The sequence below is a fragment of the Felis catus genome, chromosome B4 (assembly GCF_018350175.1).
Source record: "Felis catus isolate Fca126 chromosome B4, F.catus_Fca126_mat1.0, whole genome shotgun sequence".
Taxonomy (NCBI): domain Eukaryota; kingdom Metazoa; phylum Chordata; class Mammalia; order Carnivora; family Felidae; genus Felis; species Felis catus.
This window is the reverse complement of record NC_058374.1, coordinates 20,642,888-20,655,532: the sequence shown is the minus strand read 5'-3', so window position 1 is coordinate 20,655,532 and position 12,645 is coordinate 20,642,888. Positions and strand designations below refer to the sequence as shown.

Here is a 12,645-nt window from a genome sequence, read left to right as displayed (position 1 = left end):
AAAAGAATTACAAAAATAAATGAATGATATTAGAAAATATCTTCACGCTTTTCCTAATAGACCTAGCAACTGTTTTCTCTAACCTAAGAATATAAGCAAACATTCCTGACTTTCTAAAGAGCAAATTTCATTCTTTCTTGTTTTACCATTCCAACATTTCAACTTTTTTGAAATAATTCCAAATAAAAAAAAAACAAAGACTGGCACATTCAAAGTTAACTACGCTAACTTTAATTTCAAAGTATCTAGTCACTAACAAAACCCAGTGGCATGGTAACCATGTGAACATATGACTAATTATTTAATCTTATTAAACCATTTACAAAATAAAGGCAGGTAGACAACAGATGTCTAACAAATGCTTCAGTCCCTTACATCACAGGCTGGCTAAGGAGGTCAAAAGGGCCAATTTCTACTTTTAGTATTTTAACTACACAGAGCTATATTTCCATTGCTTAACTCTGTCATTAGTAAAACCTGCACACTATTCTGTTACTTCCTATTTTGATAGACTTGGAAGCCTGCTGCTTTTTCTGTTTTGTTTTGTTTTTATTTTAAAAGAAAGCAAACAGGCATCACAAGTATGTTTTCTATACAATGCAGAGCTCAACGAATCACAGCTTTGCCCTGACCCCATATAAGGCACTGTCTTTTTGGCAGGAAGCCAGCTCCACTAACTGAAGAGCTGGTCCAAAGTTTGTAATTCATTCATGTTGCTAACCACAATTCTGAGGGCCTCTACTGGGCCTTGTGCCAAACAAGGGAAAATGAACCCTTAAACAGATGACGCTACGGAGGCCGGCCAAAGTCTTGCGTAATCCAATGTAATAAAAATGCCTTCTTTGATGTGAATGCTTTCTCCCACTTTCTAAGAATATTATAACCTTAAAATGTGGCATTCTGGGAGCAAATCTCCTGTACACAAAATACTGTTACTCTAAGAAGGCTATTCCTAGCCTCAATACTTTTCAGATTTAACATAACCATAGATTTAAAGCAGACTTCTTATTCTTTTTCATGAATGAGATCAAACTTAACCTTTTATAAAATGAAATTATTGTATAGTTATTTCATAACAGAATTCTGGAAAAGAATTTCAAAGGCTTGAAGCAATTCGAATATAAAGAGGCTAAGTAATCGTAGGACAAAAGATGTGGGATGTTCTACCACACGTACAACTAACTACACACAGGAGACCAAGACATGTCGACACAGTAGTTATAAAAAGCAAAATATTACAGAAAATAAACTGGGTTTCTGGGAAGATTCAGACCCTGACATTATATATGGCTTCTGGCCAACTTACTGGGCATGAAAACTGGACTTTACAATTCACAGAAGTAGTCTGTGAGATAGAATCCTGTCCTTGCTTTCCACTGTTTCAAAGGGTATATTTCCTAGTTCATTCTTCAATGTCTAAGTTTAATTGGTCAATTTCTGTGTTTCATTTTTCTTCCTATTAAAGATGTGTATACAAAGCCAATAAATTTATACCATAAAGTCTTGCTTAACAATCAATTAGCCCTCAGGAAAAGGTAAGTCATAATTTTAACTTCAAGATCATACTAGATGCTTACCAGGTATTTAGTAGTGTAGCATACTAAAATATACAATTCATAAATGGAAATATAGCTAGGTGTTTTTTTGTTTTTTTACCTCTTGGTTACTCATAAAATAACTTAGGGTAAGAAAAACCACCAAACAGACAAACAGAAAAGTACAGATGTTACTAGTCCCGTGTGTTAACATCTCAGGTACCTTACACTTAAAAATATCCTTTGCAGAGCCGATTTGCTCTTACTCTAGATACAATTCTGAAAAGATCAACTAAGCATATAAAAGATTAGAAAGTGGAAAATTCACTAGAAAGAGGAAGAAAAGTCATTTCTTGAGACATCTGCTGGCAGCAGGAATCAACAGCTGACAGGAGGAGAAGAAAGAGAAAAAGAGGAGTGAGGTGGCGCTCAAAGAACATGGACGTCTAGATGCCTTAACCCTGCGTCTCAGCCTTCTGGCTCTCCTGTTTCATGCAGTCGTCGTAACAGCTGAAACTTAACTAACGTTACACCAGTTGGGTTATCAGTTTTATGAGCTGCCTTAGTCTCTTGATAAGAATCAAAAGATCCTACTCCAATCAGAAATACCCTTTTTTCAGGAAGAATTCTTCCTGCAAGGGCTTTATATTTATCCTTATTAGCTTTCAAATTTTTTGATGCAGTCTTCAAATTATCTTAGTGTCTCTATCACACATTAGGCCCACCATACTACAGGATCAAAATGCAGAGCAGTACTGCATAATAACTGATTTGCATAATGACTATCATCAAGAAGAAGATAAATCATCTTTAGCATAATTCCAAAAGAAGAAAGTAGGTATTTTATAAAGGTGGCAGACAAAAGTAAAGTTAATAAAATAAAAACCTAAAATGGGAATACATTTTTCATCCTCCTAAATGATCAATTTCCCAAATTCCCTGAATGAGTAAACATTACCTGGTAGTTTGTTTTTAAAGAATTATTGCATTTATTGAAACCAGAAACTTTGGAATGAGATTAAAAGTTATTAATATTATCAGGTAGCATTTTATGGTGTATTAAAACATCTAAACCACTCTACATTAAAACTCAAGTCATTAACGTCATTTTAAGCGGTAACAAGAGTTATGAATCCACAAATGTCTGACACTGCTTAGCCAATACTTCTGAAATGATGTTTAGAATGGTTAATGTTGGGAACCCATGATAAGCTTGTTGCCACCTCTGGGCCAAGAAACCCTCATCAGTTTAGTGAAAAGATTCTACAAGTTAGTAGCAATAAGAAGGATAAGTGAGGTGGGCAGGGGCAACTTACTTAGGAGAGCATACATATAATGTTGGACATTTTGTAGACTCAAAATTTTCTGTTGTCTTTAACAAGTGAAAGCACTAAGATTCTGGAGGACAGAAGGAAGTTCATGTGAACCTAAAGAAATACTGGTAAAGAAACATGAAGGGCACTTGAAAGCTTTCATTGTAAAAGAAATCTGGAATAAAGAAAACAACATACACATACTTCTCCCACAGCATATGTCAGAGGGGAATTTTTAAAAGAGCATCAAAAGCCAATGATTCACACACCAGAAGTCTGCTTCAGGAGACCTGGTATAAAAGACAGGCAATTCTTTTTGGAGAGAACTACCCACCTTAGGACATTCCAATTTTATCTTGCCCAAGTAAGCGGAAGGGCTACTAGGGACAGAGATCCTCCTTGAATCTACTGGCACTATAAGAATAGTTGTTAACTCTGGGGAGGCCGAAGGAAGGAAATCTAAGATATATGTGAACTCTACTACTTTTGCAACTTTTCTATATACTGTACATCTATAATTATTTCAAAGTGAGAAGTTAAGGCATGCTTGGATGGCTCAGTCAGTTAAGTGACCTACTCTTGATCTCAGCTCAGGTTATGATCTCTGCACTGACAGCACTGAGACTGCTTGGGATTCTCTCTCTCCCTCTCTCTGCCCCTCCCTTGCTCACGCTTGCGCGCGCGCGCTCTCTCCCTCTCTCTCTCAAAATAGGTAAACTTAAAACAAAAACAAAATTAGAAGTTAAAACAAAACAAAAAATGATAAGACAAACTAGTTAATAGTGTCTCGCTGAAATCATATCATCTAATCAACAGTGTTAATCAAAATTGGTTAGATTAGATCAAGATAAAAATATTTAGTAAATATTTTAAGTTCATATTGCCATAATAAACTTTTTTTTTAAGTTCGTTTATTTTGAGAGAGGGGAGGGAATGGGAAGGAGGGGCAGAGAGGGAGAGAGATAGAGAATCCATGCCGACTCTGTGTTCCCCAACTCGACAGGGGGCTTGATCTGACGAACCATGAGATCATGACCTGAGTTGAAACCAAGAGTCTGAGGCTTAACCCACTGAGCCAGCCAGGTGCCTCGCCGTAATAAACTTCTGCTTTCATTTCCAATATATGATACCTCAGAGTTTTTGTTCCCTCCCCAAGATTAATTGAAAGGAACCACTTCCACCCAAGATGTTATAGAACACTTATTCTAATACTCTAGTAATAAAGCCTCAGTAAGAGAGGTATTTTACCAGATGGACCCAAAGGCAAGTAGAGGAAGAATAAATTGAATAATTATTGAGGTAAATTCAAGGTACTTTGAAAAAAAAAAAAAGAGTATGTTTAGGTGCCTGAGTCAAAGAACCCTAAGCAAATTTAGGATAAGTTATACTAAAACACCTAGAAAGACACACAGGTCTCTACCAAGGCAGTATTCCAACTCAAATCAAATCAAATCAAAGAAATTTATTGTTTCATAAGTAGACTCATGGACCATATTAAAATATTAACAAGATTAAAATGACATTTCAGCTTGAAATTTCCCCTGCTGTTAATAGTTCACCTCCTATATTTCAAATGTCTGCTTATGACCACGGAGAAATTTTAAAAGAACTCTAGCTGCAAAGCAACACTACCCAATTCCTAGCACTTGGCTCCTTCTAAAAGAGTCAGATTATGAAGGAAAAAAGTCAGACTAAGCCTACCAATTATTTGAATATCAGACAAAAATGGATGCTGTTTTGTTAGGGCTTTTTTCCTCCCAAATGTTGGTAAAGGCAGAATAATACAGAATAAACAACAAAAATTCAGTTTGAGAGAACAGAACCTATAAAAACTTCACTTTTGGAAAGTATCATAGCCAATACCTAGAGGTGGATATGAAACTTTATACTTTGATCATACAGGAAAGGGTTATAGTAAGCTTTTTTAAATGCACAATTAACCTGTCAATAAACATTAAAATCACACGATTCAAACAAGCTCAAAACACAGTAGAGCTTCTTCAAGCATTCCAACCCTGACATATGATATAAAATATATTCTTTCAAAATCTTGTCAGATTCACTAAATTGAATATTACTTTTAAAAATTTCTATCTCATATATACATCCTTAGAAGAGAATACTTTTATCACTTTATCTGCCATAAATCAAGCTTTCTCACTGAGGGCAAGGTACTAGAACCTCTCTGTCCTCAATTTCCATTTGGAAGCACAGAGATAATAAGAGTACCCACCCTCATAAGAATACTGTGAGAATTAACTGAGTTAGTATACAGGGCTTATAAAGAATCCGTGGCACATGGTAAGCAAACTTTAACTTGTTATTTTAAAAATTATTTTCATAAGCTATTACGGCCTCCATTTTTCCATTAACTTCATTAGAGAATATAATATATCAATTATATTTTGATATAATATGGCTAGACTTCAAAGATTAAAACATATTTCCTTAAGAAAAATTAGATGGTATAAATGTCTCATTATGCAATGATATTGTAATCTATGTATTCTTTGGTAATAATATAGCAATAGTGCAGGGGTGCCTGGGTGGCTCAGTCGGTTGGGCAGCTGACTACAGCTCAGGTCATGATCTCGTGGTCTGTGAGTCTGAGACCCACATCGGGCTCTGTGCTGACAGCTCAGAGCCTGGAGCCTGTTTCCGATTCTGTGTCTCCCTCTCTCTCTGCCCCTTCCCTGCTTGCTCTCTGTCTCTCTCTCTCTCTCAAAAATAATAAACATTAAAAAAAAATTTTTAATAGTATAGCAATAATGCAAATATAATAAAATTCAAATATTTTAATGATAATTTATACATCTTTTCAATTTGCAAACACAATTTGACCAGAAAAGTTTCCAGGAAAAATTAGAGAACAACGGAAAGTTTCAGATATTCTCCAACTCAATTCAAACTTTGCACTATGAAACATATTCTGATAACAGACCCCATTTCTGTGTCAGCTCCCACCAGTAAGGCTTTAATACTCAGCGTGTGATGAGAGATGAAACCAAGTGTGAACAACTTTCAGGTCCCATGAGTAGGCTGACTGTTAAAGCTGTCAGGTTCAATTGCATCATTCCACATTATTCAATGCCTCAAACTGCTCCCTAATTGTTAGGAGCTTAACGTATTCAAAACCATTGTTTAGGCTAATACTGAAATGCCCCACAATTGAGTTTCTATAAAGTAGTGGGAGGGATTAAATTATAGTTAAACCATCACTGAACACTCATGATTGGACAAGAGGATGGCAGAATAACCAACCAACTCTAAGCAGGTTTCCTAATTGGTTAATACCTAATCAATACATCACCCAACTTTAGGGGAAAAAATTTAGTCCCCAAGGACTAAAGCAGCTATTGAAATAATTTAAGAACTGGAAAAACCTCAGTCAACAGCTGAACCTAAAATGACTAAAATTCATATACCTATGTTAACATGGAATTATAAATCTTAACAAAAATTTTTAATACTATTTTTAGTACAATTTATCTCACTGGTAAACAGGCTGTTTCTGTAACAGCCAAAATTAAGTCCTATAAAAATTGTAACATCAGTGTAATAACCTTTAATTCCAAAGTACTTTATGGTCTAGAAAGTATTCTCATTTGAACTTCATAATGTACCTGTCCCTATAGCCGGTAGGACAGGTATTTAAAGTATTTTATTTTACACATGAGAAAAACTGACACCCACAAATTTAAAAAGCCCCGCCCATAGTTATACTCGTGAGTAGGAAAGCTCCTGGAACCATGGATTTCTGACTCAAATTTCTGCTGTTTGGCATTATGGCACACAAATGGACACAGTAACATTCCTAACAATGTTTTTCAAAGAGATACCTCTTGACACAGAGGCACATCGCTGGGAAATTCATTTTTATGGGAGGGAGGGATTCAGTAAACCAGACAGCAGCTTCCAGAGGCAGACTGCCTGGCTTCCAAACTTAGTTCCCCCACTTCCCAGACAACCAACGCTGCACGGTTACTGAACCTGTACATCGCCCAATGGCAAGTGACATCACAAAGCACTTATAAAAACTTATTTTGCTCAGAATGTTAATGTCCTTGAAATTACAAGTCATTATGAAACTATTTAAAATATAAAAGGTGAAACTTTCATTCTGACCAATCAAGTCAGAGATCTTCTGAAGTCACGTCTATCTGCCTGGGAAACTGAGCCATTTTCTCAAACGGAATGGAAATGTCATATCAGACAGACATCATCTGAAAGCAAATTGAGGACTACACCTAAGACAACTCACACACACACACACCACAAAGTTGTCATATTGGAAAACAAAGTATTCAAAGCTGCCTGAAATAAAAGTCTCACAGAAATGTGCGAAATATTAATCCTTAAATTAACTGTACCTTAAAAATACTTAAACACCTGCATTTACTAAGTATCACATTAATAAAGCTTGAAAGTTCCTTCATCTAAAATTATTTAAATTTATTGTTTATGATAGTAAATACAGAGTTATCAAGAAACCAGGATTATATTTATGAAGTGTGTGCCCAAAAGCAAAACCCAGAATGCAGAAAATACAACTACTTTTCATTACATTCAGTCTTAAAATTTGTTTATTAAAGGAATCATCCTTCAAACAAAAGCACTTGAATTTTCCCAAAAGACAAAACAGAATGAATGTAGAACTAGGAGACAGAGTGGAATTTGAAAGGCAAAATGAAAAATTAATGACACACCTACAGAAACTAATTTATACTTCTACTCATGATACAACAAGGGCAGAGCACATCATTTAAAATAAATCATATGAACAGTAGTTCTATCTTCCAATAATGTTAAAAACTATTAACTATATTGTTATCTGAAAGAATAATTACTCTAAAAACAAATAAATAAAACAAAAGGATTTAACACTGAAGAATATAAAACTAGCTGATCAAACATTTTTAAAAGGTGTTTTCAAATTAGGGCTGCTAAGCATCACGTTTTCCCCTACAATTTTACAAGTGTCTCCTTTTCCCCCCATTAAGGCACAATTCTATTCTCAGTTTTTAATTTCTATTAAGCTCTTCCTGATCTTACCTCCCTGACCACTTTCCAAGGAACAATTCTGAAGACAGCAAATAAGCCAAACAAGAGGCCTGTCTATCTTACTTAAAAAACCGAGGCCAGAAAGATCAAGAATGACCCCTGGATTTTTATCCTGCTGGCACCAGGCCAGTCACTAAAAACTACTACCTTCATTAAATTTGGCGGGGGGGGGGGGGGAGGAGCAAGGCATTATTCAAATTTAACATTTCCATTATCTGTTTATATTTTCTAAAATACTTGCTTGCTAGTGTGATGTTACAATTGTAACAAGACTTCCATAATCACATTTTAAATATCGGTAATTTTAATTAACCCACTTACAGCATTGCTAATCAGCTACCTGTAAAGAAACCCTAAATAACAGACTACGATTTGATTACCTAAACACAATGAATTGTGCAATTTGAAAACAAACAGGGCCCATATAAAAGTTAACCAGAAATAAACTTGTCAATTTGAAGAGAGGATTCAATCACCAAGTACATCCCAATTTGTCAGAGTCCTAGCTAAACGTTCCCTTTATTCTAAATATTTTTGTACCCTTTCCCTCACACATTGCCTAGAAAATTCACATTTTGCACATTCAATACCAATACTATGGTCTCAGGCAGCTAAATTGAAGTAGTTCTGCACTCAGTTCAACTGAGAGGTCAATGTGCCTCAGTTGCCTGGAGACTGATGGTTGCTACAGCAGCACAGATAAGCCAGGCTAAATAAGCTTCAGCTTGAAGGCAGAAAGCATTTACTGCCGGACAGAATCATAGATGCAGTTGTCTCAGCATGCAGCATTTGAGTCTAACTAGATGATCATATTTATAAGAGACCCATCTTACTGAACATGGAAAGAGGATAAACAGTAAGGATTTTAATTGGACTGAATCCTGGATTACTTGCAACTATGATTTCTTTGTTCTTCAGTTGAGTCATATGTTAAGTGGAATTTTCCCTCTAGCTATAAATTTCTCTTCACCACCACTTCCCCCATCTACCTCCCTAATGCCAACCCCCAAAACCACAAACATAATGAATGAGAAGAAATGAGATTTTTGCTTAATTCAGCCTGGAATTAACCAGAGAGTAATTAAAACAGACTTTTATAAAGAAAGAAAAGAAAAACGCACACTGGAAATGTTCATGTGAGACTTTGTCCAAGGATAGAAAGCTATCAACAGCATATGGCTACACTTAATTAAAAGAGATGAAACTATTTACAAGAACCATTCTCTCATTTATCCTTTCACCCTCTCTAACCCCACACCCCTGTTATGCTGCCTATCTCACCAGGGCTAGTGAAATGAGCTACAAAAAACTCTCCCAAATTAGTCAAACTCCCCTTATTCAGGTTGAGAGGTTCACCACATAGTTAACTTTCATTTTCAAACATGATACCACTAATCACACCACTGGTTTTCTGTGCTGAACTGTCTGTTGTTTATTCTAATACCTGATCTAATTATAATGGTGACTGCGCTGAGCCATTACATATTTTTAAAAATAACTAAGGCTGTACTCTGATGTACAGCTTACAGAAAATACTTAAAAAGTGTGTATATATTTTTTTAACTCTTGTTTAATATTTATTTTTGAGAGAGAGAGAGAGAGAGAGAGAGAGAGAGAGAGAGGGAGAGAGATGGAATGCAAGTGGAGGAGAGGCAGAGAGAGACACACACACAGAATCTGAAGCAGGCTCCAGGCTCTGAGCTATCAGCACAGAGCCCAACACAGGGCTCGAACTCACAAACTGAGAGTTCATGACCTGAACGGAAGTTGGACGCTTAACCAATTGAGCGACTGAGGTGCTCCAAAAAGTACATATATATTCTAAAGGCCTGGACAATGGAAATTATGAACACATATGTAAAGCATAAATTTATAGCAACTTACAAACAACTAGCTCATAGTTTGTAATTAGAAATTTGTCTATATGGGGCGTCTGGGTGGCTCAGTTGGTTAAGCGTCCAACTTCAGCTTAAGTCGTGATCTCATCATGGCTCATGGGTTCGAGTCCCGCATCAGGCTCTGTGCTGACAGCTCGGAACCTGTAGCCTGCTTTGAATTCTGTGTCTCTCTCTCCCTGTCCCTCCCCCACTCATGCTCTGTCTCTTTCCTTCAAAAATAAACAAACATTTAAAAACAATTTTTTTAAAGGAATTTGTCTTTTATAAATTTCTCTAAATACTAAGATTTACTACTAGAAGCTTGGATAAAATTAAAGTAAAATTATAAAGAATTCCAAATAAAAATATCTATATATACTTTAGGAATTTTAAATTATTACACCTTTGGTGAGGTGGTGGGGGAGAGGGAGTAGGTATGTGTATACAGCTTTGCCAATTTACTGTCCTATTTATAAATACAAGATTATGGTTTTTCTGATTTGACTCTTGCTTTTAAGGATTCCTGAAGACTACTGGCCTATCAAGTTACAGGTCTAAAGTGAAGGAAAGGGATAAATTTATGCACAATCACCAACAGAGTCACTTATTTATAATATTCATGTACATTCTTTCCTCTCCCACTAGGAAGAAAACAATATAGTACTCAAAGGGATCAATCACTCTTTAACCTATATTCTCCTACACTGGTTTTTGAAAATTTAGACAGCAGACGATCATATATTATTTCTGTGATTTTTAAAATTATAAAAGGAATTTTTAAAACCACAAAATCGGTTCACACTTTTGAAGTCCTATTTTTAACTTTTTTTATTTTTATTTTTTAAGTTTATTTATTTATCTTGAAAGAGAGAGTGAGATAGGGGCAGAGAGAAAGAAGGAGAGAATCTCAAGCAGGCTCCGGTTTGTCAGCACAGAGCCCAGCGTGGGGCTCGAACCCATGAACCACGAGATCATGACCTGAACCGAAACCAAGAATCAGACGCTTAACCAACTGAGCCACCCGTGCACCCCAAGTCCTACTTTTTAAAAGAAAGAGTAAAAGTCCCCACCAAGTTACCAGTTTACATTAGGACAAAATTAGAAACTCGGAAACTGAAAAGAGTCAGTTGAAGACAACATATTCCTTTGTCGTCTCTCATAAATACCATGTAAATATGTCTATTATTTCCACTAACATGTCAAAACAAATTGAGGCATTTTAGAAATTCCTATAGGAAGCCCTATTTTCTTTCTTTCCTCTCCAATGGAATTCGCTTTCAGAAACGACAAACCCACCTACAGGTCACTTCACAGCACTGCAATAATTTACCTGAGTTGTAGCAACAGCTGGGGCTGCAGATGATGCTGCTGATGGGGAGAGAGCTCCCACTTGTTGCAAATGCCCAGAAGATTGCTGAGGTAAATGAGAACTGGAGACAGGAGTACTAGATCCTGAGCCAGATACTACATTTGGAAAGGATACTGCTACATCATTGCTGTTATAAATACCTGAAAGAAAAAAAATTATTTAAATACTTTGCAACTTAGCTGTCAAATTTGTCACAGATACTTAATATTAACCATTAAGTCAGAAAACACCCACATTTCTTCCTGATCCCTCCCCTCAATGATAAATTTTATTGGTGGTGATAAAAAAATGTATTAATAACTGACTAAATACTGACTTGTCATAAAACACTTGTTTAAAAAGAACCTAAGTCATTTTTAATTTGTAACAAAAATGGCTCTGCCATGTGACTGGGATCACATCAGGAAGTGCCTCGTAAAAATAACAGTAAGTATTTTAGGAATTCCTAAGAGCAAAGAAATGTTTCTTAGAAAGGAGAATGAAGCAATTAGAGTTGCTTAAAAATCACCTGGTAAGCTTTTCAAAACGCAGATACTAGAGCCCCAGAATTCATGATTGAGAGAGAGGTCTGACATGGATGACTATGTTTTAGAAAGGTCACCCAGTTTACAATATAGAAAACAGAAGAGAACTAGACTTGAGATTCAAAGATCAGTAAGTGGATTCTAGAAATATTCAAAAGGAAGAATGAACAGACTTTATGACTGAATGGGGCGGATGAGTAGGGGTAGGGATGGACGGGCAGAGAGGATTAAAAGATAATGACAACGTAGACTACATGGTGGTGGTAAGGGTCACTTCAAGGACACAGGAGAAAAGGATGGAGGCACGAAAGCACTTTCAGAAAGCATCATGGAGTTGGAAGAGAAGAGAAGAGAAGAGAAGAGAAGAGAAGAGAAGAGAAGAGAAGAGAAGAGAAGAGAAGAGAAGAGAAGAGAAGAGAAGAGAAGAGAAAAAAGAAAAGGAAAGGAAAGAAAAGAGAAAGGAAGGGAGGGAGGACTGGGTGAAAGCAATCCATTCTGAAAAGCGGATGGGAAGAGGAAGGAGAGAGATGATGAGCAAAAGTTAAGGGGAAAGAGGAGTGACTAGAAAAAGATGTTGATTTTTTAAAGATGGGAGATCATGCTCATATGCTCCACAGGAGAGGCTCTTTGAGGATAAAGGTGAGAGATGGGAATATCAATAAACCAATAGGGTTCTCAATCAGGGATGATTTCTGTTCCACAGAGACATGTGATAATGTCTGAAGACATTTTTAGTTGTCAAAACTAGGGGGCACTACTGACATACAGTAGGTAGAGGCCTGGGATGATACTAAACATCTTAAAATGTACACGGCAGCTCCTCACAGCTAAGAATTATCTGTATTACAGTGTCAGCAGTGCAGAAGCTGAGAAATCTTGATATAAACCAAGGCTCCTGGGAGGGCGGGAGAAAATAAGATCCCAAGATCCTAAGAATTTGACACTGTAACAAGAGGAAAGCAAGCG

At 36.4% G+C, this 12,645-nt stretch overlaps 1 protein-coding gene across 18 annotated transcripts in view; it reads right to left on the bottom strand.

The window, feature by feature from the left end:
* MLLT10 (MLLT10 histone lysine methyltransferase DOT1L cofactor) overlaps positions 1-12,645 on the bottom strand; it is a 237,965-nt gene that overhangs the window by 17,344 nt on the left and 207,976 nt on the right. For all 18 annotated transcript variants that reach the window (XM_045060978.1, XM_019834031.3, XM_045060975.1 and 15 more), the window contains one exon: positions 11,117-11,295. In XM_045060978.1, the coding sequence (XP_044916913.1) occupies positions 11,117-11,295 (179 nt within the window). The remainder of the gene's footprint in view (positions 1-11,116; positions 11,296-12,645) is intronic.